Source organism: Ischnura elegans (genome assembly GCF_921293095.1).
Source record: "Ischnura elegans chromosome 13 unlocalized genomic scaffold, ioIscEleg1.1 SUPER_13_unloc_4, whole genome shotgun sequence".
Taxonomy (NCBI): Eukaryota; Metazoa; Arthropoda; class Insecta; order Odonata; family Coenagrionidae; genus Ischnura; species Ischnura elegans.
Window position 1 is genome coordinate 6,923,151 of NW_025791660.1, and position 26,203 is coordinate 6,949,353.

General features: G+C 37.8%; 2 protein-coding genes across 3 annotated transcripts in view; one reads left to right on the forward strand and one right to left on the reverse strand.

Moving 5' to 3' along the window:
• The window catches only part of LOC124173201, a 323,014-nt gene that overhangs the window by 140,686 nt on the left and 156,125 nt on the right, over positions 1–26,203 (reverse strand). The window lies entirely within an intron of this gene.
• Positions 7,508–25,720, forward strand: LOC124173308 (zinc finger protein Xfin-like). Its single transcript, XM_046552826.1, has 7 exons — positions 7,508–7,541; positions 10,491–10,610; positions 12,541–12,657; positions 14,413–14,544; positions 16,205–16,277; positions 21,925–22,764; positions 25,461–25,720. Exons 2-7 carry the CDS (start codon positions 10,545–10,547, stop codon positions 25,718–25,720), a joined length of 1,488 nt encoding a protein of 495 aa, XP_046408782.1. The 5' UTR covers positions 7,508–7,541; positions 10,491–10,544.

Consider the following 26,203-nt stretch of genomic DNA (forward strand, 5'->3'; position numbering starts at 1 on the left):
CAGATATTTTCCATGGTCATACATCCTGGTATAATTAGAAATTGTGTACAATATTTGCCTTCAATTTTCAAATATTAATGAAATATGGGCAATCCGAATTTGGGAGTGACCCCTTGAGTGCCGCAACGTGCAACACTTGGTGATTTTTATTTTCATCCATAACTCCATTCCTGTGAGATGAAAAGCCATGATTATTTTTTCTAAAGCTAAGTGTTCCATATTGATCCCACGATAATCGTTAAATATTCACAACATGAGGTCATTCATGCAGCGAATATTTCATCAACAATAGACAAGTGGAGGCTAAAATTGTACACAATTTCTAATTATATCAACCAGAATGTATGGCCATGGCAAGTTTCAAGAAAATCCGAATCGGTGGGTGTCATGGCCTGGTAGATTTGGAATGGAATGACCCAGAGCCAAGTGTGTGGATTGCCTTTCTACGTTGATAAATGGTAAATTTAAATCCCATTCTTCCCGAATATTATTGTATAGTAAACACTAAGTTTTGCCAGAAGACGACATGTCTTCAGTCTTTGACACTGAAAAACCAACTGCAACATAAATAGCATCTTGCCAAGGGCACATATAGGGAAAAACCGTTTAAGGGATATTGGACTTTTCCGTGTACCATGAACGAAGGCCTTTCATGTAACCTTTTATTGCAGATGAAGAAAATGTATGCTAAATTACCTTTAGACCGTTAATCGAAGTGCCTTTTTAGTTAGAATTCGATATTATGGCCACCGGTAGTTCTACAACATTGTATTTCTCGAATTGTGTCACCAAGAACTTAATTGATTACAATATAGAGTTTATCCTCAAAATTTCATACCATAACTATTTCAGTCCGCAAAATTTATCTTTCTACATTCTTACTGTTGTCAACAAAAACCGAAGAGTGTCACCTCTAACTCTGCCATGCCTATACTACCCCAGTCATCGAATAAGAAAAAAGGAAAAGTACTCACCCTGCAACAAATACTCTGCAAACTTTTTCTAAGAACTGCGTCTGATTCTAAACAAATCTTTTTGAAGACGCTGAATTCCGTAAGTTTCTTCAAACACAGTGGACACATGGTAGTGGGCAGGCCATCTCCCACAGCAATCTGATATATTAATAAACAAATTATACGTCAACGTAAGTCGTAGTTATCTTGGAAAAAACAAAATGAAGTAAGCACCAAAGATCGATTGCATTTGATATGCCACTCACATGTAAGCCGACTAAATCATGTATGGCATCCTTTACAGCTATATTGCATGCCACATTCGAAGTGAATATGTTATAATAATAATCATGACTCTTCCTACAAAGTCTGCAATTCCTTCCTGAAGATTCCGTGAAAATCCCGCTGGTGCGACTCATGTCTTCACTTCAAAACCTCATTCACTGTTTAAATCAGGTATATCGTCAAAGACATCATGTACTCACCGACAAAGATATCAAAATCTCACAAGGAAACAACATTCACTACGTTGATGTTTAAAAATGCTTATAATTATTATGCTCAACGAAAGGACCAACGACGCCAACAGCAAACAACAATCGCCTGATAGACATTTCACGACTCAATAGCATGGGCTGAGAATATTTTCAACAATTTATGACATGATTGTAAATCTTACGAACACAACATGGGGTGCTTTCCATTCATGCGACTCATGAGTCGACTTGTGTCGGCTCGCGGCATTTGTTTATAACTCTCCTATTCCTGTGCGTTACCGTTTGTTGACTTGTGTCACAACAGTCGGCGACACACACCGAATGGAACACGAAAACCGCGACGCAAGTCGACTTGTGTCGACGTGTGTCAATGAATGGAAACGACAAAGACCCATTAGCAACGTTTATTTGTTAATACAAGAACATGCAATGAAGCCTCAGTATGGAATCGACGATATCTAGTTTCCATTTTCTCCGCAAACAGCACACCTATAGAACAGGCCAAACATCCACGTTTCAAAATAATTTTCTTTCCATTTGAAAAAATAAAGGGACACTTAATACATATTCTTCAATTTTCTTTCAATTTATGGTAGAATTAAAATTTATTTTTCATTAATATTCAATGCTTACGCCGGAAGCTGAATTTAAGCCCGACTTCAGCTTCCACACGGACATAGTTAATTTACGGTCTTTAAATATGAAAAAGGTACAAAATATCTTGAACGTTTAATAATAAACATTATTAAAACATTTATGTTTAAAATAAAGCAATAGAGCTCCGTAATGTATCACTCATCGTTGCAAATACCTCATTTATCGATTGTAAGCCTACTGCGTACGTTATCCTCTAGTGCTAAAAAATGCAACTAAAGTTCGGCATCTGAGCTAAACCTTGCTTATCTGATCTACTATAATTTACTGTGTCAATAAATGGAATTCGTTGAAATATTTGCTCATTACTCTGCTGCGATGTGACTTCTTTTTGAGGTCATATTTAAATGTGAGCTTAACACGCCCTTTATCTTAGTAATTCAAATGTTTTTACATTGGTGTACGTCATGGAAATGATCGTAATTTATTACGAATTTAGTAATCACTGAGTGCTGTGTGGATGCTTTGCTTGAGGAGTGAACTGGTTTAGAGACGGAAATAGTTATTGCTGTGAAATCATGAGTGCTACCACTGGGAATTACTCAGAGTCTCTGTACAGGAATTCCGAGGGCACCCCGTGCAGACTTTGCCTGAAGAAAAATGATTATTATTATAACATATTCACTTCTATTGTAGCAAGCCAGATAACTGTAGAGGATGCCTTATATGATTTAGTCGACTTAAAAGTAAGTGGCGGGTTACATGTAATCGATTTCCTTACCTCTTGTTTTATTCCGTTCTATGAACATATTTTCCACGGTACATCTAAAATCTCTTGCAAATGTTTTCATTCCCTTCTCAGGTTGCTGTGGGAGATGGCCTGCCTGCCACTTTATGTCCACAGTGCTTGAAAAAGCTCATCGAATTCAACGATTTCAGAAATATTTGTCACAAATCGGACGCAGAACTGAGAACATTTTCGTCCAGAGATTACTTCAGGGTGAGTGCTTCTCATTTTTTTCATTGGAATCCTCGTGTAACTTTCAAATAATGTTAAATCATTCTCGCAAACAGATATTAACTTGTTCGTGATTATGTACCGTGTAGCCCGGTCATGGTAGTTTCAATTTCATATCGACGAGAATGAAAAATTTAGCAATATTTTTGTAGTTATTGGTTAAACTGGTTATAGCAATGACTTTAAAAAGTAGCTTAATTGCGTATTTGATGAATCACTCGCCACGACGGGCAAAGGATAATGCTTTATGACTGTGACAAACTGGTACATGCAACGTTTGCTTAAATTCCTGTGATTAGGGATCAAAAGTTAATGGAGCATTAAATTTGTTAATGAACAATATTTGATGGTAGGCCCTTGTGCAATGATTGACTGAGCAGTGAAAAGAGTCCAATGTCCCACATAGTGTTTCCGAATTAGTCAATCCTGACGAGGCATTAGTTAACTCGCAGTTGGTTACTCAATGGTGACGTCGTTTTTTTTCCTTTTGGTATTACTCAGTGTTTACAATTCAATCATGGCAAAAAAGTGAATAATTTGAGTTCATCAATGACCAACTCAAAATAGATATCAATGAACGTGAAAGCTTTTGTGGAATATGTTTTCGATTTATTTCTTTTGCTTTTCACCTCCTGTGTGGTTTAAAATTCCAGCACGTACAGTTAAGATAATTTATAGAATCGTACTTGCGGACTTAAAGAAGTTTCTTTACCATTTTTAAGTTGTAATACCCGAAGATATATCCAATGGAATATTTCAACCAATCGATCGAAAATGTTTAGAACAGTTTAAGAAAATTTAATTTACATACCTGGCTATTTAGTGTACTTGTTCGTTGCAATGTTACAATATTAAGTATATGCATTTTTTATATTTGCAATATATCGGATCGATTTGATGACAATATTATTTGCTAAAATTATCTATGTCAGTTGTTTATCAAATGTTTTATGTCTCTGCTTATATAAACCGTTAATTCAAACAATTCTTCGATAATAATATTCTGTGTACATCATTTTGGTGCTATAAAAAATCATGTACCCAATAGTGTGTTTTTTATTTATTGTGTATGTGGTTTTTATATGTCGAGAGTGTGGTTTTTAGTTATTACACTGTAGAAACGGGCACATTTATGTTGTTATCCTAATTTTAAGAGATGTATTCATTGTGAAATTCTATTTTTTATGTATTGAGAAGTTGTCCCATGTAAGAATCGTCATAATTGTGGCTGGGGATATTAAACTCTATATTGCTTTTTTATCGGTAGGGATGGTTGCATAACGGTTTTTGTGTAAAGGTCTGTTTACTCTATGAATTTACCTGTGCTAATTATTGTCTAAAATAAATGAATCCAGGAGTGTACACAAGAATGCGTTTTGTAACACACAACTTGTGTGATTGCATGAATAGAAAATAGAACCTGTGTGATTTGGTTCTTGCATTCATCTTTCATGCATTCACACATTAACTTGCACATGTTATTGTGTGGTGTAAACAGGCCTTGAATCTATGAGGTGATAATTTTGATTCTCATTATGTATTTTTTTGGTCAACTTTTTTGAAAATGCATGTATTGTACGTACAGATAATTTTTTGTTAATATGTAGCTTCATGGCGTAGGGAATGGGATGTATTTCATTTTATAGATATATTTTGTTTAATGAATTTGAACCCTGATAAAAATAAACTCCACCATGGTGGGTTAAGGAAGGGTAGTAGCCTTCATGGTGGGTAGTTACCCTGGCACAACCCATGCCCTACCCACCATTAAGAGTAAGGGAAGGATAGAAAAATCCTTTGTCTACCCTTCATTGGGACTTAACATTTATAACTGAGGAAATCATATCCTGAAAGTGTCTCCTCAGCTACTTTCACATGCTAAAGAGCATTGAGTTCTGTACAAGAACGTAAGCAGTCTTTGAATCGTACCCTCGCCCCCCGAAATATAAATCGTTTTCCTTCATAAAAGAAAACAAATATTGAAAAATAATGGATTTAAAAAAATTCTTTAACTATTGAAGTTTTTTCGATCATGGAAAGTGTTTGAATTAGTTGGAAACCCATTACTTAGTATCCTGTTTTTCAAAAATTTCCCCACCCCATTTTGGACACCTCCCCCCCCGAACGAAATTCCTGGCAAAGCCACTGTACACAATAAATTCTATAATTGTGTGGAAAAAGCTCATTTAGAAGTTCTTCATTCACATTTTTAGGATGTAACCTATTTGTGTGGCTGACAATGAAATATGACGAGGGTGTTGTTCGGTATTTGTATGCCGATCTTATTTTCTGAAATGAAATAGGTGTGGTAGAAAAAAAGTCACAGCTTTCTTCCACATAGACTCAGGTGCGAATCTCATCTTAAGATTTTGTAGTATAAGTTTTGTTAAGAAGCATTATCTCAGCAGTACCTCGAAAGCCAAGGTTGTTAAGGCACTAGTTCAATATCCTCCTATTTGTAGGTTCAGGGTTCAAGACCATGTGTAGGCCAAGTTTTTTGTCTTATAATTTTAGAAATAACTTTTTTAACTCATCCCCATTAGTTTAATTTAGTTGCTTAGCGAGTTTTTAATTTTTTATGTTAATTTATGGATTTTTAGTTTTTATATTAGTCCTACCCTTCCGGTACCCTTCATTGAGGCTGGCAGAACCCTTCCCTTACACTCCAGGAAGGAGAGGGCCTACCCACCAATGTTCTAAAATACCCTTTGTGTACCCTTGCTGCAGGGTATAGGAAGGGTACACCTATCCTTCCTCTACCCTTTATTGAGGCTGGCCAAACCCTTCCCATACACTCCAGGAAGGAGAGGGTGTACCCAACAATGTTCTAAAATACCCTTCGTGTTCCCTTGCTGAAGGGTATAGGAAGGTTACACCTATCCTTCCTCTACCATTCATTGAGGCTGGCCAAACCCTTCCCGTACACTCCAGGAAGGAGAGGGCCTACCCACCAATGTTCTAAAGTACCCTTCGTGTATCCTTGCTGAAGGATATAGGAAGAGTAAACCTATCCTTCCCTTACCCTCAATGGAGGGTAAACCTCTCCTCAATGGAGGAGTTTATTTTTATCATGGAAGGGCATGGAAAAACTGTTGGAGTAGAGATTGTAATGAACTACTTGAATGGGAAGGTCTTTTTTTTCTTTCATATTTTTGGGATATCTTGCATTTTAATTTTCATGGCTGTCTTTCCAAAATCATCAGCAGGTTATGACATGCACAATAAAAACTTTAGAAAGCAACTTTCCTGAGGCCATAATATCATACTTTGTTGTATATTAGTGTGCTACTTTGCTTTGTGCAATATTTCTTCAGTAGATGCTCGCTCGCGGACACATATTTTCTTATTTTGCATTTCACAATTTGGTGTCTCTTAAAAGATGCAACCCATGTAGCACTGGCATAGAATTCAAATCCTGGAGACATGTGCTGAAATCACCCTGAAATAGCAGATTCTTGTAAAGTCCGAGTCATCACCAGTTCATTCCTGTTCCTGGCTTCCACAAAGCGATCGTATACCCATCTGTCGATCATTTAAAGCCTGTCAGTTTTCATTCTCCCTGATCTTATATCTTTCTCTCACATGGAACCTGGGTAACTCTTCAAAGGCAGTACGTTTAAAATCTTTTGCTCTGAAAATAAGTTCCCTTCATTTTGATGCCAGCACCACAGTTTTACCACTCCTGCTTGGATGAATCTTGGCGACATCAGTGTCAATATAGGGCTTATTCCCAAGAAGCAGTCAAGTAAAACATTTTTCCTCCCCACAACTCTTGTGGAGTCTTACCTTGAATAGCTCTATGTGGTACACGGTTAGTCATTACACATATTGTGCGATTAGCACGTTCTGCCATACCATTCTGTTCAGGGGTGTATGGGGTGCTAGTCTGATGCTCTATTCCTTGTACCCTTAAAAATAATCAAACATTTCATTAGGTTATTCATGACCATTGCCTGATCTTACAACCTTAATCCTTTTATCAGTCCTGTTCTCAACCCAAGCTTTAAATTCATTGAATCTATCAAATATTTCACTTTTGGATTTCAAAAAAATAGCAAAATGGCTTCCTGGAATAATCATTAACAAGCACAAACATGAATTTTGCCCCAGAAGCTGAGACATCACTTATTCGACCAAAGAGACCCATATTTACCAGACCGAAAACTTGATTAACAGGCATGCTGACACCAATCCATTTTTATATGAAAGCATAGACAGTACGTTGAACATCCTTTTTCATATTAATTTAGAGCATCCCATGCATGTATTTGTAAGGAGATAAATGTTTTTTCACTGTTACTTTTTCTGCAGTGTTTTGAAGGAGAAGGGGGAGCTGATGACAATTTGGGGCCTTCTGTGGAGACTAAGGGCTTCACTCAGAATGTGATTGAAAACAATTCACAGCTCACATGCTCAGCCCAAACCACTGAAATATACATTTCTGTGCCAGACTTGGTACTGCCCAGGGACAATGAGTTGGTAAGTTATGTTCTCATACACAGTGAAACCTGATTTGAACCACCTTCATTTGTACAAATTTCTCGGATGCTATAAGAAAGAGGGTGTCTGTCATACATATAAGTATATTTATGGGAAGTCACTCATAGTTATGCAACCGTCAGTTGAGGGCTTTTTCAGTTTGAAGCAGAAAGCTAAACCACACTAATATTTTTCAGTCAATATCACTTGTACAACACTGGAAATATTCTTATAGAAATGATGGAGTAGACTTGTTGACAACTGTGTGAAATCTCTGTTCAACCCATTTGTCTTGGTTATAACTGGGCTGTGTCTTATTATTGCCCTTTCTTTGTTTAAGCCATCTTCCTCCTTCATTTCAATGAAGGATCCAGCTTGTTGTGGCACTTCTTTATTAGCCTGGGTAAAGAAAAGATGAAGACAATTCAATGTACAGCGGAACCTCGATCTATCGTTCTGTGGCGTTACGTCGTTAAATCTGGTCGATTGTTCATGTAAGCCCAGACGGGAAAACTCCAACCGTTGGTCACAAGCTGGATCAGGGAAAGACCCCACAAACAAGAGAGCACACTCACAAGAAAAAAATTGCCAAAAATAATTTACGAGTATTTTCGTTCAATATCTATTCGAAGTAGAGTATTCAAAATCAGAATTATTACAGAAAACAACGATGATAACTAATGATCCCATAGGAAATATTACCAAACGAAATACCAGCAGTATAACTTTTCTAAAATCGGCTGTCCCACTAGCCGTCCGTCCAACAAGAGCGCCCAAGCAGAAGAGAGCTTGGCTCTTCCACCACGAGACAGGATTGAGGGTAGGGGTTTTTCAGAGGGAGCGGAGGGGTAGTGAGGGCGATGTTCTATCAGCTACGTCACTGTCCCTCTTGACAGGCTGATCCACAAAACATCATCCCTGGGTTGGAGTGAACAGCATACCAGCCAGAATATTCCCCTCAAACTTCTGGGTTGGAGACATCAGTCGAATCAGAGGGGTATTCATTGGAACACAAGGAGGGGAGAGACATAGTGGGGTGAGGTGTTGGAGGGAGAGAGATATGTGATAGGACTATGGTAATACTTCTCACTCCAAACTGCATACTAGAGACTCATCACCCATTTCCCCTTCATTGCCAAGGAGTAAGAATTCCACCGCAGTAGTCCTATATAAGTATTGCACTGCAGGTAGGCTGGTTTGGGGCTGGTTTTGGATGCTGGCTTCAAATGCTGGTTTCCGGATGCAGATTTTCTGGAGGCAGGATTTTCTGGAGACAGGATTTTCCGAGACAGGGCCTTTGTGGAAGGGCCTTTACGCGAAAAACCTTAGCACAAAAAGTCCTTAGCAGGAGAAGTTCTGCAGATAAGTTTGGAGGAGGGGGGTACCAGAAAGTTTTGGGGGCGGGAACACTAAAAAATGCCACAGTTCCAGCTGTTTTGCCTCTGCTCTAAGTGGCCAAAACTCTCATTCAAACCACACGCTCTTTGTGACATTACTCCTCCCTAATTGAATATTGATATTCTGGAGTTTGATCTGTGAGTGGCAAGAATCTCATTAGTACATTGCCCAGCTGGAGTGGTCTGAAGGAAACACATTTCCTTTATGTAGAGTGAATGTGTCTCTCTCAACCAAAGGAAGTTTTGTAAGGTCCCTTCAATTGTCAGTTTCCTTTGCGTTTTGTGAGTGCACATGCCTCAATTGAGGAAAACCTCGTACAGTACCTTCATCCATTGCAAAAACTTCCTCTTAACTGGGTGCTTGTTATGAGTTTCCGGTGTGGATGCTGGGGTTGGTCACTACTATGAATGCTTCCGTTCCAGTAAAACAACACAGTATTTGTTTTTTTTTCGTGCCTCCTGATTGGTACGTTACAGCCAAAGGTGACTTTTTTCATGTTTCAGGATTGAAGCTGTAAGGCTCGCTTTACCATTCTATAGCAGAATTGGACATGTGAGCGAAGGTGCAGTCAAAATGCATCTTGCATAAGAGTGAAATGCTAGAACACATGAGCCAAAATGAGTGAATGTGAGATGACAAAATAGCCCCTGTTCTAATTTTGTTCATGCTTTTGTGCAATTCCTAGCCATTTTAGAAATAAATGCCGTTCTAATCTGAGCAATTCCATGCCCCGTGTAAAACGGCCTTATCAAAGATTTTGGGTGTTTGCAATCTTGAATCACTTGGATTTTTTGTCATTTTGTCATTTCAACTACATAGATGCCCATAGATGTAAAACAGCTCACAAACAAATCAGTCAATGATCCAGAATGTGGAAATTTTACTGCTGGAATCGTGTATGCTTCTTTCCTGTCACTAAATTTCCTTAACAAGACTTTTTTTGTAACATATCTATGGTTTTTGATGAGGGATACCTGTAGTAGATTCAAATATTTGATGAAAAGAATTTTTCTTCTGTGGAACGTGTTGGTGTGTTCATAAAAAGGAAAAAATTATTAGAGTTATTGTATAGAAATTTTTTAATAACTGACTTAAGGAGACAATGTCATCACAGACTTCTTGAAATTCTGGCTCAAAATGGATTCACAGATAATGAGGGTTTTACTTAACTCCTTTGCAAATAATGAGAAAACACTAATCTCTCTGTCGCTATTGTTGTGCCATGGACACTTTAAATACAACATATTATGCATTATAAATGGAAATATAAATCAAAGATCTACTGGATGGCATAATTTCTGAGTTTGAAGGTGAAGAATTGACCCTCTTTTACTGTGGCTAGCACATTGAGAAGCATGCCACACCAAGGTGTGCAGGGTGAACTGGTCATGTCAGCCATTTCATTTTAGGTTGTCACTAAAATCTTATGCAAACATGATTTCAGCCAGCATGAGTGGTCCTAGGTGAAAGAGGATGTTTTGTTGTTGTTATATATAATTATTTACATTTTTATTTTGCCCCCATTGATTCGCACCCAGCATTATCTTCTAGGTAACTGTGAAAGACGAGAATAAAGACCCTCTCAGTGAAGATAATTATCCTGTGATGAACACACCGGATGCAGATGGAATTTCAAGTAATGCTTTTGACCCATTGGCAACTGACGACTTGGTAAGTTTATGTTTGATTTGTTAAGCACATTTTTGCTACTACACAAATTCAGTCCTCCATGAAGTATTCCAATATCATTTACAATAATAACAGTACCTTTTCCCTTCCTTTATCAAATATGGAATAGGAATATGATCACAGAAATATTTCCTCCAGGGAACATTCCTGTATCAATCGCCAGAAAAGTAAAACCTTAACCCTAACTTTGTCAAATGTGAATAAGTAAACTTGAGATGTATCATAAGTATTCATTAGGACTTTCACAGTTAATCATGTTGGATAAAGAAAAGCTTCCGGGCTATGTGTCCTTTGCAAATTTTTGGGTGGCACCAATGTTTCCTGACTATGGTTTCTTTTTCAAGGGGGATTAAGGGAATCAAAATCCCAAAAGTTTTGGCCCATTTCCCTGAAAGTTTTTTTCCAACTTACAGATATGTGTCGTTGGTGATGAAATTATTCAAAATGAATGGTTCATTGTTCTGAACAGAATAGGGGCATAGAGCTGCTCTGATCACTCACCTTTGCTCACTGAGCAATTGAGGGCTCTGATGTTAAGGCATTTCCCATTTTTGTCAGCATAGAAACACCATGCTCTCTCCCAATCACCACAAAACAGAAGGGTGGATCCACTTCATAAGTCCTAAGATATCTTTGAGGCAACTCTCCTGTCTGCTAACCTTTTCATTGGTACATATTTCTTCTCTTTTACATCATTTATAACCTTTGCTATTCTTCCACCAGTCCTTCTACGACTTTTTATCAGGCCATCAGTCTCATTATGTGGTATAACTAACTGTATATGCCCCCATTCTGTTCTGTGGTATGACATCAGTCTCACATAACTAAGTGTTACTGCTTACTGTCAAGGGTTTTCAGAAGAATTCTGTTTTCTGCCACTCTTTGTAGCACTTCCCCATTACTTACATGGCCGATGCATTTTATCTTCATCATTCTTTGGCTGCACCATATTTCGAATGCTTCTACTCCAGATTTTTCTGCTGCTGTCAACATCCAAGCCTCGCCTCCGTGAAGAGACATGTTGAAATGTTGTGACATGTTGCAAAGAAAATGGAAGGAAAACAAGTGAAATTCATTATACCTATTGTAGCATTTGGTACTCTCATGCTGAGTTATTGTGATGTCATATCAACAGATCACCGACCATAGTGTGGCTGGGCACCCCTAATGATTTGAATCAGGATTGCCTGGTGAAATCGTTCCAAATGAGAAAAAACTGTCATGGTGAATGATAAAACCTGTTGTGTTGGTTGTGGCTGGCTGTATTGCCACATAATCAGGTAATGCAGTTTCTAGTCAAATCTACCAAACATGAATTGCTCCTAAAAAGGCATATTCTAATTGTAGCAAATGAGGATGTGGTGAGAACTGTATGGAGTAAATTATATGGGGGACTCAGGATTTGTCCTTCACCATATTTTGAAAGGGTATTAGGTAGATGTTGGCAAACCAGGGTGGCTGTTGAGAGGCATCAATTTCTTTCCGTGAGCTGATTTTAATGGTGCATTTTATGTATTCAACTTCGATTGAAATGAAATATAACGATTTCTTATAATGGATGAAATCAACTTTTTTGTACTCAATCTGCACATGTAGACAAAGAATCTTGGTTGTCGATAATGATGTCATGAGACCTTGATGTCTCAAATTATTGCTGATAAATTTGTTGTTCCTTTTTAGGAAGGTTTTCCTATGGCTAATTGAAAAGGCAGAGTAACTAAATGGGCCATATTTTGTTAAGTCGATAAATTTATCCCGCCTTCTCTGAGGTCAGAATAGCCAATCAGGGAATTTTCCAGTTATGCATATGCCCTATATTTGATGTGTTGGTTGTGATCTTTTTGCTTCTAATTGCAATTTGCAATTGGTGAAAACCTGTATCAATGAAGTGTTAATTCTCTTTTTTCCTCAGAGTGGCATGGAAACATGTGGGTCCACTTCTGTGAAATCATATCAGTTCAGTGATGATGGAGGAGGATATGCACTCAGTGCAAGCACTAATGACCTCGTGTTCCAAGCTTCTTATCAGGTAGTCAAAATAATAATAATATTAATAAAAATATTTTAATTGGTCCAGTGATTTGTTTAGACAAACATAAGACATGTAAAGGAGTGCATAAGGTACAAAAACAGTACTAATGAAGAAAGAAAGAAATTTTTATATGAATAAATTCATTGTATCTATGTATATAGTTTTTTGCTCAAAAAGTTGCAGTTAACATGAACACAACGGGGTGATATAATATAGTTAATTTTTGAAGTAGGGGGTGACTGGCTGTGGAAGGAGAGATTTTACCTAAGAGCTGCAGCATCCTCTTTTGAATTTTAAAGATTATTTTATAATTGGGTCTACGGCCCCAGATAAGGATACTAAACATCACATTCCGGTAGAATTCACCATAATAAAATGGGATTAATACATAAGTAACTATAATTTATCTGATAGAATAAAAAAACAAGTAGACCTCATTTTTCTGCAGATCTTCTGAATGTGTTCTTCCAAGGAGACTATTATCAAGTTTTACGCCCAAATATGGAGAACTAAGGTTTTGTGGAATATACATAAATTTTTACAGAGATCCATTAGTGTGGAGCTGGTTGCATACACTGTAGAGTCACGTGCATTGGTAAACCTTAAAATTTAAAAAAATAATATATTCAGATTATTACCTTAAATGTTATATTCGTTTGCTTAAAGTAACACACTTCTTAAACAGTTGCTACCTGTGAAGCACCCATAAAAATCACCAAATATCAAAATGTTATGATAATAGAAGGCCAACGATCATTTTAGGCATACTTCTTGCATGTTAAGAGGGAGGTAATTTTCCCACTGTACTTAAGGTTAGATAGGCAGTGGAATGAGTGAAACTCTCCGTTATTGTTTGCAAGCTATGAATTGCTCCTTTATACTCCTTAGCTATTTATTTCCAGGCTCACTACAGAAATAAAAACTGCTATGCCGACGTATGGAATAACACCCCCTTGCATTTTCATAGTAACCTTTGTTAGATGAATGAATGGAATGGTAATAGTAAAAAAAAGCAGGGATTATGGTTATCATCCACAAAACGCAGACGAATTTGTAAAGGCTACCATGGGAATTAACGGTTGGTAATAGGTCCAGGCATTGTAGTAGGATGAGCTAACGATATGCTGCACTCTTGGCAAGTGAGTTAACTCATCTATCTCTCAACACAGCATGCTTTGTATTTTTTCCGTACTCTTGCGAGTGATTTGCCCAAAATTGAATCTCATATCTATATTTTGAAAGATAAATAAGAATTTTGATCATGATACAAAACATCTAGCAGATAAAATCCACAGAATTTAAACACTTTTAGCTTGTGTGGAAGATGAGTCAAAGTAAAGAATAATGAGGGCAACAATATTTTGAAGCAATTTAAAAAAAAATTAAACTATAGTCCCAGTCATTCATTCAAACATTAGAGAAAAAATCATTCACATTATGTAGTAGTGTACACACAATACACATTATGTAGTAGTTTTTTTTTTACTTGATACTAATTCTGCATTTTCTTGATAGCATGAGTTATTTCCCTTTTTGAGCACTCTGATACATTATAGTTATTGTACAATTTAGGGCATGCAAATGTGACACACATGCTGTAACTGTGAATATAAACGAGTGAATTTTTGGGGTAGTGTATAGACATTTATCAATGCAATATATGATAATCATTTTTTTTGGCAAACTCACCAAGCTCATTATATATTTCCATCTCCCTGTCTTTAATGATGCTGATTGTAAACTAATATGCAGGCAGAGGCGTCAACATCTTCCCAAGGTGAAGAGGTGGATGCTAAAGGTACTGGAGGCATCGTGACAGGCCTTGACTGTATGCAGGTTTTAGCCAAGAAAGAACTATCTCCCAAGGAGACTGATGCCATGGAGGTATGCATGAAATCCACATTCATTTAACCCATTATTCCCCAGATTCCATGTTGGGCTTTTACCTTTGGTTATTTTTTTTATGTTACGGTTTCTTTTGACCTAGTTAAGATTAATTTTTTGAAAAAAATTATCATATTTATCATAATATATGATTTTCATTATGTTGTGTTTATGCAATGCTGGGCAAACTCCGGAAAATAAAAACAAAAAAGAACTTTTCAAAACTTAGGTTGCATATTTTATTTTTCATCATCTTTTCTGATTCAATGTTCAATAATCTGTGTGGAATTAAACAGCTCATTTCACAACAGAACTTATCTCTGATTTGCACACTCGACATCTTGGCTGGGAATTATAAGTATGCCTGAAAATTAAATGCCCTATTCTCCCTTGACGAGCATGCTGGGGTTTGTAATTTTTCCTAAGGTTTCCCGCCATTGGGCACCGATTTTCATGCCAAATGTCATCAGCAATTGTATTGGAAACAATTTCTTGCCTCGTAGAATTTTACGATCTCAGACCGAAATTCTAACAAAGGAATGCCTTTGCCCATGACCTTGGCATAAAATCACAACGGATTCACTGCTGCACTATCGACCTCTTTTAAGAATTAAGGTTGTTACCCTTAATCTGAATAGGATAACATTCAACATAAATATCGAGCAAATCTAGCCTCCCATTTCCTAATTTAAATCTTTGATGAAATTTCCATTTTCTTCAGGAATCTTCATAAATACCTTAATGTCTTTACTATAGATTCCATTTTAAATATTTGTTCATATGGGATATGTTAGTAACGACTGGAATAAATATGATACAGAATTAAACATTACAATTTAGCGCACATTAATATTTTTGATTTCTCGCGTGATGAGACACGTAGAAAACTGTAGTATAAACCATGGTAAACATATGTATCTTAAGAAAATGGTTAGGAATAATGAATGCGCCAAACAGTGTGTTTGAAATACTTAAACATAGAGCAATATATATTGATGGTGTTGGTAATAATGTGTTAAAGGTATAATCTAGAAGGTTATTTTGTAGGAAACCTTTTGAATTCTCTTTCAGACGTAAATTCCAATTTTCGTTTCTTCCTCTTATGTGCGTTGCGACGCAGATACGTCTTGTTATTTTTAGTGCAAGCCAGACTACTCGTAATACCCATCTCAGAATACTATCAGGGTGGGAATCCCATGACTGAGAACATATGCTTCGCCTTGTGTTGTGGCACTGGGGGTCGGGGAAGTCGCGAAGAATTTAGGAATAGTGAAGAATGCCTCGGGAAGACTTGCGCGGACGGTGAGAGTAAGTCAAACTGGCCCGTTCAAGACACAGAAGGCATAGCCAATACCCGAAGTTCGATCACCGAGAAAAACGTAATTGCTCGCGCTGGCCGTGTGGACCTACTTTTGAAAGTGACTGTACCTTGCCTTTTGTTTGTTCTTTTGGCCCACCCTTTTTCTCTAGAAAGGAGTATATATTTATATCAGGACAGTGGATTATTGGCGAGTGTTTAGGATTAGTCTTGGTGTTGTCACTTTGTCATTTGTTTTTGTATGCACGCCAGAGAGTCACAAGATTTAAGATTTTTGTTTCATTTTTTTATTATTTTAGTTTTCATTTGTTTTTGGTAAATCTGAAATCTGATTACTTTCAGTCTACTGTTTTGGAGCATGGAGTGCTGGTTCAGAATCGGACAATGGCCATGAAGACTATGATGGAGGGGGTGGGTGAGTGCTCTTCTGTGCTTGAAAATGCCTCTTCACAGAAAAGACTTGTAACTAATTTTGGCAAGGGAATGTTCCAAAACCGGGTCTCAAAATTCAATGGAATTTTGCAAACCTTGCATGCCATTTTTTATGTATTTTTGTATTGTCTATGTTACTGATGAATCCATCAATATATTCATGAATTTCATTGATAATTTTTAATGTTTTTCTATACCCCAGGTCCTCGGCAAGACAGCTGGGCACTTAAACCACTGAACTAATGCTCACCATTTGCAGTGTCTCTTATACATGAATATATTTACCTGTAAATTTTTAACCGCATTTCAGTTTAAACTATTTGGTAATATAACCCCATATTGTGGCCGATTCAAAAACATCTCCCAATAGACTATGTATAACAAAAGAAAATTCGATTGAAATCTGAGACCCGGTTTTTGGACACTTCCCTTGTTAAGGATGTTGCATCTGTATTTTTCATCCATCTATACTTTCTTTAGCTTTTGTTAATAGTTCAGCTGGAGAATGTAATGAGGTCGGCAAATGATTAGTAAAATTTTCGTTATGCTTCAGTGACATTAACCAATATATGCAGTCAGTTGCATTCATAAGGGAATTTCATTGTACTTTAACTAACAATATTGTCTTTAAGACTGGGTAATAGAAAAAAATCCCAATGAATCACTTGTGAAGAATAATAAGCATAAGATTCCAGTTATGTATCATGTCAATTGTGGCGTCCATAGACAAAACGAACTGTTTTGTGCTCTAGGCAACTGTGCTTTAATAGGTCTAACAGTTGTTCATGGAAAAAGTGTGATAAGAAAAAAACTGATTTGGCTAAAAATGTCGAAACTCAATTTAATACCTTGAGTGCAGCAGTCATAGTTCTGCAGAGTGATGACAGTGGGTTACCGGACCATGCTTACTTATTCTCATTAGCTAAGATTTCAAGGTTGCAGCTTCATCCAAATTGTTTAAGGTGGTCCAGCGAATTACAAGTCATCACTCTCTTGGAGGAAGTTTGAATTAATTGGATGTTAATTTGACTCTTAACTGTTAAGTTAATTTTTTTTAGGATGTTCTGGAAGTATTTTATACATTGCTTCTCATTTTAAGTACTTTGATTTTTATGAAAATTTACTCTGGACGTATTAAAAATGAAAATATTATTGTGATGATTTCATCTGAAAATAGATAAATTATGAAGGAAGTGTAAGGGAATCGGAAAACATACATATGGACAACCTGGAAATCAGGTATCTTTGCCAATTTTCAGCTTTTTCATGTAAATCTATGAATCGACAAAGTGAGGAAATGAAATATAAATTCTTACAGACTTCGTCATGAATCAGGCTTCATGGTGATTACTTGTTAGACTAAATCCATGGTGAATTCAACCCTGAATACTCGGTCAGCCAGTGAAACCATATGATTGTAGATGGCCCTAAGATGGAATTGGGAAGTTTTGTTGGGGTAGCCTACTGGGTACCCGACCGTTTTTTTCCGACGACCTTTTTTTCACGAAATAATTTTTTCCCGAATCGTAACGCGTCCTCTTTCCCGAAAGCTTTTTTCCCGAAACCTTTTTCTCCGAAACATTTTTTTACCGAACACCTTATTACCCGATTGTATAAAAATGAGTTCATATTTTTCATAACCAAATATGTTCATACACAAGACAACCTCTGTGTCAGCTTGTTCTATCTGCAGCTCTTTTTCAGCTGAGTATAAATCCGGGTGGTTTTTCCCGACTAGTAACCTAAATCGGTTATTCCAACCTTCAGATGCATTATTTGTTGTTGCATAACCTGCTTTTGTAGCTTCATGTTGATTCCATAGACTAGGAGGATATCGAGGAGGAACAGCGCGTCGTCTGCCAACAGCTTTTACACCAATGACGTATGTTTCTTGAAAATATTTCATAATTGGCTCAAGTCTGGGAATATTTTTATCCGCGTACTTTCTTAGAAGCTCGAAAGTTGTTTCAACGTCTTCAACTGGAACAAACGCTAAAGCTGCCATCATATGAACTGTCGTTTTGAGGGTTCTATCTGTTGGGTCATTGTAAGGGACTTGGAGTCCCACTTGTTGAATTTTACGATAAATAGCTTTTTTTATACAATCGGGAAATTAGGTGTTTGGTAAAAAATGTATCGGAGAAAAGGTTTCGGGAAAAAAGCTTTCGGGAAAAATGGATTCGGAAAAACAAGTTCGGGAAAAAGGTCGTCGGAAAAATCGATTCGGGAAAAAGGTAGGGAATCAGGCTACTGATATGTTACAAAATATACTTTCTGTCATTTTAGTGCGTCTTTGCATACAAAGCCTTTTTTCAAAATGTTGGATGCATTGTGCAAACCCAACAAGCTTTTTGTCATTTTCACGTTCTGCATATTTGGTCTGTTCTGATGGTTTTTTATACCAACCCATGGTGAATTATCCAGGCTCTCAAACTAAGACTGGCAGAAAGAGATATCAGTGGCACTGTGAGGGCATATTCGAATAGTGTTAAAACCCTTTCCACTCTTATCATATGGGGTGTGGATTCAGAGAAGCCATAATATATAATTTCGGATCCAGATCCGATGCCTTCCGCAACTTTGAATACAATATATCAGATGAAGGGCAAAAACTGCAGATATTTGGATATGAGGAATCCCGTCTGACTATCCCTATTTAATTTATAATGACTTAAGGTATGAGATCATTAACACATTCCCTGCCACGCGCCGCCATAGGGCGTCTCACATAACTTCAAATCCGAGTTAGTGAGACGCCATATGGCGTCTCACATTGCCGCTGGACGCAACTAGTGAGATGCCAATAGGCGTCAAAATAGCTTTTTCGTTGAATCATCAAGCAATGTATAGAACTTGAAATTTAAGCTACACATCCTTATGCACTGATGAGACAATGTTATCTTCTGTAAAGGGAGGGTATTGGTAACACATTTCAGCTCGAATTTCATTTTTTTCGCCTTCGGTTTCTCATGTTTTTTTCGAGAGTGCCATTTTTCAATGGCTATATCATTCTATATTTCAAGTGGAGCTTGAGGTATTATATCTCCACATAATGTTTCAAATTACATTTCCAGAGCTTTTTTTCGTTTCTTTCCTTCCCTCAGTTGTCGCTCATACCTAACCGAGTGAAGAGCGTATCAGTATACCAAATTTATTCTCTGTGCCTGTGCCCTCGATACGGCAGTGATAACCAGTTTAGTGAATATATCACGTGTACTCCGTCACGCATAATTGGGGGAAAGAAACGTTTTAACGAAGAAGAAATCGAGCATATGTTTTATTCTGACAATTCGGGTTCCACCAACGACCTTGAAGGATTTTCTGAAGGGGACACCGCTAATTCACGGTGTCTGAGGAGTCGTATGAATCCTCATAGTCAGGTAATCTTTCTTCTTCTAATAGAGGTATGATTCCTTATTCCATTTTTTATTCACATTCTAATAACTCCTTCTCCGTGGCACCGACTCCACGGGGCCTGAGGGGGCCCGAGTCCCCCCAAAAATTCGTTACAGATGTGAGGAAAAATTGTGCCATGCTTGTCATTTTCCCCGGAGTGTCCAGATATCTAGATTCCAGTGATCAGGGTTCTAACGTTGATCATATGACTCTTCTAAAATGCTTAAAAAACTTAAAATTCACTACTTATAAAATTTACAGAGACAAGGTCCCCGGTTTGGGCCCTTCCAATATTTTTTGTAAGTCGGCACCCCTGCTCCTGCTGTAATGTTTAGATACTTCTAGTGGGGTGATTCATCCCGCGCTTATGGAAAGAAATCTTGGGAGATAAGTATAATTTTGTGGGAACCATTAAGAAAAATAGGAAAGGGCAGTTAAGAGAAATAACGACGGCTAAATTAAAGAAAGGCATTTCAGTGCTATGAAAAACTTGTGGAGCAACGGCATAGAATTGGGAAGATCAGCGCGACGTATTCATGATCTCCACCACCATCAGATAGGAGATAATCCCAACGGGGAAATAAATCTAAGAGGGGGAGTGGTTACTAAGCCAAAGATGGTGATTGAGTACAATAAAATAAAAGGAGGAATTGACATTGCCGACACCCTTTCGTTGTATCACTGCACCCACCGAAAAACAGTAAGGTGGTACCACAAGGTGGCCGATTATGCTCTTTTTGGGACTTGCATTGTTAATGCTTTTATAGTGTGGAGTGAAACACGGAATCCAGGTGCCCACGTGATCTCCCTCCTGTAGTTAAGTTCATAAATTATAGAAAAATGGATGCATATTCTTCGGGATTCCGTTGATAGGGTCTAAATAAATCAACGCACTACCTGGTAAATACAAATAACACTGAAGGAAGTCTTCGAAGTCTGGTAATTTAGAGGATAAAATTATCATAACATAAAATTAGTATTAGTATTTTTCGCACTATTTTTAGCGCTGTATCTTCATTTTAGAAAGGCCCGAACAAAGAATTCTTGCAGACGATGAGCCGCAAAGTTGCCCTCAGTAAACCCAAACGTGTTTCTACAAAATTTATGATCTGTCCGGATCAGCCGTACCTAAGTCTCCCAAATTTAAGTCATTGCACTAATCATCTCCGGGTATGGTAGCAAATATTATAAAGAGCATAATCAACAATTAAAATTTGTTTTAACATTATTTTCAATCATAGCTTTTCAGTGTACACTAAAAAGTTGGTACGCAGATCCAAATGCCTGAACCGCCAAATGGCGTCTCATCAAATTTTAGGCATTGTCAAAAAAGGGGAGATGCCCTATGGCGTCGCACGTGACTTAAGTTACAAGCGATAGCGCATCACGCAATGAGTGATAATATTCCGAGAAATATTAGTAAAACCCGGAGATAGGCTCAATATCATTATTGCCGTTTGGTAATGGGTTCGAAAATATTCGCCTGGCGCACGCGGAATGACAGTAGAATTCGGGCCCGGAAGCGAATGTGTTAATACCCCATACCTTTGTATTTGAAATGATTTTATTAATAATGCTAGGTGTGAAAGTAATGAAATTTTCATTAGAATTAGAGTGGTGTGCCCCTCAGAGAATGTGATCTTAATTTACTGCTATTATAATTCTGACAAATATTTCTTTTTTAATACATGCTGTCCTTTGAGCAATTTCTCAAAATATGCCATATTATTGCCCATCCATCTTCCTTTCTATGATTTATTAAGTAGAAAGAGATTTTTTGTGAGCTTTTATTATCTTCTTGCCTATCTAATTCCTTGACATTTATATATTGTATATTTAATCTTTATAATCTACGGAATTATTTGTTTTTTTTTTATAATAATGATAACTGTTTCAATTCCACATTATGTGTATGCATGCCATCTGTTAATACAGTTTATGATTACTTCTGTGCATGAAAAAGTGCATTGAGATATTTTCTCGAGTAGATAATTGAGGTTAGTATGCAATATTTTGCTCAATTACTCTGAGGAGCAGTGAAATTTTATTTGTTAAGAAATGCATGGAAAACACCGTAAAAACTAACCGACACCTTGTTATGTTTGTTGCATCTACATGAACGGTCGGTTCAAGCAGCTGCCTTGATATCTGCCCAAAGGCTGTTATAAATTAGTTCAACGAATCGTAGATTTCATGCCTGACCTTACCTTTTTTTATTTGAAATTCTTTTCTAGAGTCCACAGCTCCTGAAAGAGCCTCAGCCTTGTTTGCAGTCCTTGAACCGAAGATTAGAGCATCACATTCAAGGAAAGGAAAGAAGGTGATGGATAAAGACGTTAAAAAGTCTGATACCTTGCTTGGTGATAAAATGAGGTCCTGCTCAATTCGTAATGTTGGACGATTACATTTGGAATCTAGATATGCGTGTAAAATCAGAGGGGATAGAGCAAAAATGACTATTGATGAGAAGAGAGGTGGTTGTGATAATGCAGAGACCATCAAGTTTTTCAGGAGCACTGAGAATGGAAAGAATGGCCCCGAAGTAGTTATACAGGAAAACAAAGTGAAAAGTACTTGCATGATCAAAAATCCTGGGAAGCGTGCCAGTTCCAGGGAAAAATCTTATCATTGCTTCAAATGCAGAGATGCATTCGATGCCAAATCTGATCTCATTAAGCACCTCGAGATTCATTTCGGTTCTGGAAATTTTGATATTGATTCAAATTTGTCAGTCAGAAAATATTCGTCTCTCATAACCTTTGTTTCAAGGAGAGAAACTAATATGTCGTGTCAGCTCATCCCCTCCAAAAGTTTAAATCAGCTGATGGGTAAGAGCCAAGGAGCGAGACAAAAAGGAAATGGGCTGCTTAAGGATAACTTCGGAGAATCAAGGGAGAATGACAATTTTAGGGAGGTGAGGGAAAGCTGTATTTCGAATATCAACTCATGCGCAGTTCGTCCACGAGCAGCAAAAACGTCTTATTCCTGCAATGAATGTGAAAAGTCTTTCACTGTAAAAAGCAACCTTGTCCGTCACATTCGGAATCATACGAAGGAGAAACTATACTCATGCAGTGAATGTGAAAAGCCTTTCTCTCAAAAGAGTCACCTCGTCAGTCACATGCGGACTCATACGAAGGAAAAACCGTATTCATGCAATGGATGTGAAAAGTCTTTCTCTCGCAAGGGTAACCTTGTCTGTCACATTCGGACTCATATGAAGGAGAAACCGTATTCATGCAATGAATGTGATAAGTCTTTCTCTCAAAAGAGTTACCTTGTCCGTCACATTCCGACTCATATGAAGGAGAAACCATATTCATGCAATGAATGTGTTAAGTCTTTCTCTCAAAAGAGTTACCTTGTCCGTCACATTCCGACTCATATGAAGGAGAAACGTTATCCCTGCGGTGAATGTAATAAGTCTTTCTCTGAAAAAAGCAGCCTTGTCCGTCATAATCGGACTCATACGAAGGAGAAACTATACTCATGCAGTGAATGTGAAAAGCCTTTCTCTCAAAAGAGTAACCTCGTCAGTCACATGCGGACTCATACGAAGGAGAAACCGTATTCTTGCAATGGATGTGAAAAGTCTTTCTCTCGCAAGAGTAACCTTGTCTGTCACATTCGGACTCATATGAAGGAGAAACCGTATTCATGCAATGAATGTGATAAGTCTTTCTCTCAAAAGAGTTACCTTGTCCGTCACATTCCGACTCATATGAAGGAGAAACGTTATCCCTGCGGTGAATGTAATAAGTCTTTCTCTGAAAAAAGCAGCCTTGTCCGTCACAATCGGACTCATACGAAGGAGAAACTATATTCATGCAGTGAATGTGAAAAGCCTTTCTCTCAAAAGAGTAACCTCGTCAGTCACATGCGGACTCATACGAAGGAGAAACCGTATTCTTGCAATGGATGTGAAAAGTCTTTCTCTCGCAAGAGTAACCTCTTCTGTCACATTCGGACTCATATGAAGGAGAAACCGTATTCATGCAATGAATGTGATAAGTCTTTCTCTCAAAAGAGTTACCTTGTCCGTCACATTCCGACTCATATGAAGGAGAAACCGTATTCATGCAATGAATGTGATAAGTCTTTCTCTCAAAAGAGTTACCTTGTCCGTCACATTTCGACTCATATGAAGGAGAAACGTTATCCCTGCGGTGAATGTAATAAGTCTTTCTCTGAAAAAAGCAGCCTTGTCCGTCACATTCCGACTCATATGAAGGAGAAATCTTATTCTTGCAATGAATGTGATAAGTCTTTCTCTCAAACGAGTCACCTTGTCTGTCACATGCGGACTCACACGAAGGAGAAACCTTATTCTTGCAGTCAATGTGATAAGTCTTTCTCTCTAAAGGATACCCTTGTCTGTCACATTCGGACTCATACGAAGGAGAAACCATATTCATGCAATGAATGTGAAAAGTCTTTCTCTCGAAGGAGTAACCTTGTCTGTCATATTCGGACTCATACGAAGGAGAAACTTTAATCATGCAGTGAATGTGAAAACTCTTTCTCTGAAGAAAACAGCCTTTTCTGTCACATGCGGATTTGTGCAAAGGAGAAATATTAGTGCAATGAATGTGAAAAGTCTTATTGTACCAAACAAAACAGTGTCTAACACACACGGTCACATCGGAAAGAAGCCTTATTCTTGCGATGAATCTAAAAAGACTGTCTCTTTGTATATTAACCTTTTCTTTCATTTGGAAACACACAGGGCTAGGTCTTAGTTGTATAACTGATTGTTATTCATTAGCAATCAAGGTAAATATTTCTTAATGTTACGAGTTCTACTTGAGTGTAAATAAAAAATGTCCAATAATGTTGAAAATGATTTTTAAAAATATTCAGTAAGGATTGTGATTTGGTTTCATAAATGTTCAAATAAATTTATTCTGCTACATTTTCAAGGACTAAATAATTTATTCATGTATATTAAACTTCTTATTTTTTGCTGGTATGTATGCCATGTATTTCAACACTTTCGATAATGACTTGATGCACTTTGTCTCAAAATAATTTTCAATATAATGTTAATGTTATTGTATGATTAATCAATGTTCAATTGTATGATCGATGTTGGTTCATGTAGTGCTTCTTTGTAATTAATATGCAAATATCAAGTTAACAATAATATACGATTGATGAAGAGAGTGCTGCACTGAGGGGCTGGTCTGTTTTAATTGTTGATATACTGTGGCATTGCGTGGATTAATCTAGGAGATTGTGCACGTAAGCCTCAGACATAAGGAACTCCAATCATCGGTCACAAGCTGGTTCAGGGAAAGACTCCACAAATAAGAAATCACCACTCAAGAAACATAATTTAAAAAAATTACGAGGTATTTTCAGTCAATATCTATTGGAACTAGAATTATTCAAAGTCAGAATTATTGCAGAAAACAACGATGATAACTAAAGATCCCCTAGCAAATATTACCAAACTAAGTACCAGATGTATATTTTTTCTAAAACCACCCATGTCAGTCAAGCCATCCGTCCACCTCGGGCGCCCGAGCAAGAAAGGGCTTGCCATCGTGTCTGGGTGGAGGAGAGGGATTTTGCCTAGGTGAGGAGGGGTATTAGGACGATGTTCAAATCAGCTGCAAATCGCCGTGTAGGCGCCCCTGTTGACCGGCCACCCGGAGGTCACCCGACAAGCCAGCCGTGGTGGGAAGGCAGGCCAGCAGGCAGGCCGAAATTTTTCCCCTCAATCTTATGGGTGGGAGACATCAGTCAAACTCTGGCAATTTCATTGGAGATCATGGAGGGGAGAGACATAGTGGCGTGATGTGTAGGAGGGAGAGAGAGAGTTCTGATAGGACTAAGTTAGGACTTCTCACTCCAAGCTGCAAACTGGTGCCTCCGCACCCATTTCCCCATGATTGTCAAGGAGTAGGTATTCCTCCGCAGTATTCCTATATAAGTCTTGCTCTGCAGGTATGTCTAGTTCGGAGACTGTTTAGGAGGCAGAGTTTCGGAGACAAGAGTTTTCGAGACTTCGAGTCTGCGAGCCTTTGAGTCGAAGGGCCTATGCGCGAGAAGTCCTTAGCATGAGAAGTTCTGCGGATATATTCAGAGTTTCTGGGGGTACCAGAAATAGGGGGACACTAAAAATGCCACATCCTCTGTGGGAAAATTTGGGGGGGTACACTAAAAACGCCACAGTACTCACATTCCTTTCAATGATGACATCATTATTGGGTTGTAGTTTGAGTGCCTGCAACACAATCAGCATATTTGTTCAAATAACAATAATATGTCCTCTTGAAAACATTGCTAGCCATGGTTAAGTCTTAAAATATCAATGAAATGAATTGTTCGAATATCGCTGCGCAACTGTTCGAGCCACGTCACATGCTGCTCGACGGCAGACTGACTGAGCAGCACTCTCTCGCTTACGATCGCTCCGTGGATAAGGTTGTGCGGAGCGAGAGACTTACCTGTAGCTTCGACTACTCCAAGAAGAATGCATCGATCCGGCCACATGTGAAAAAGCTCTTT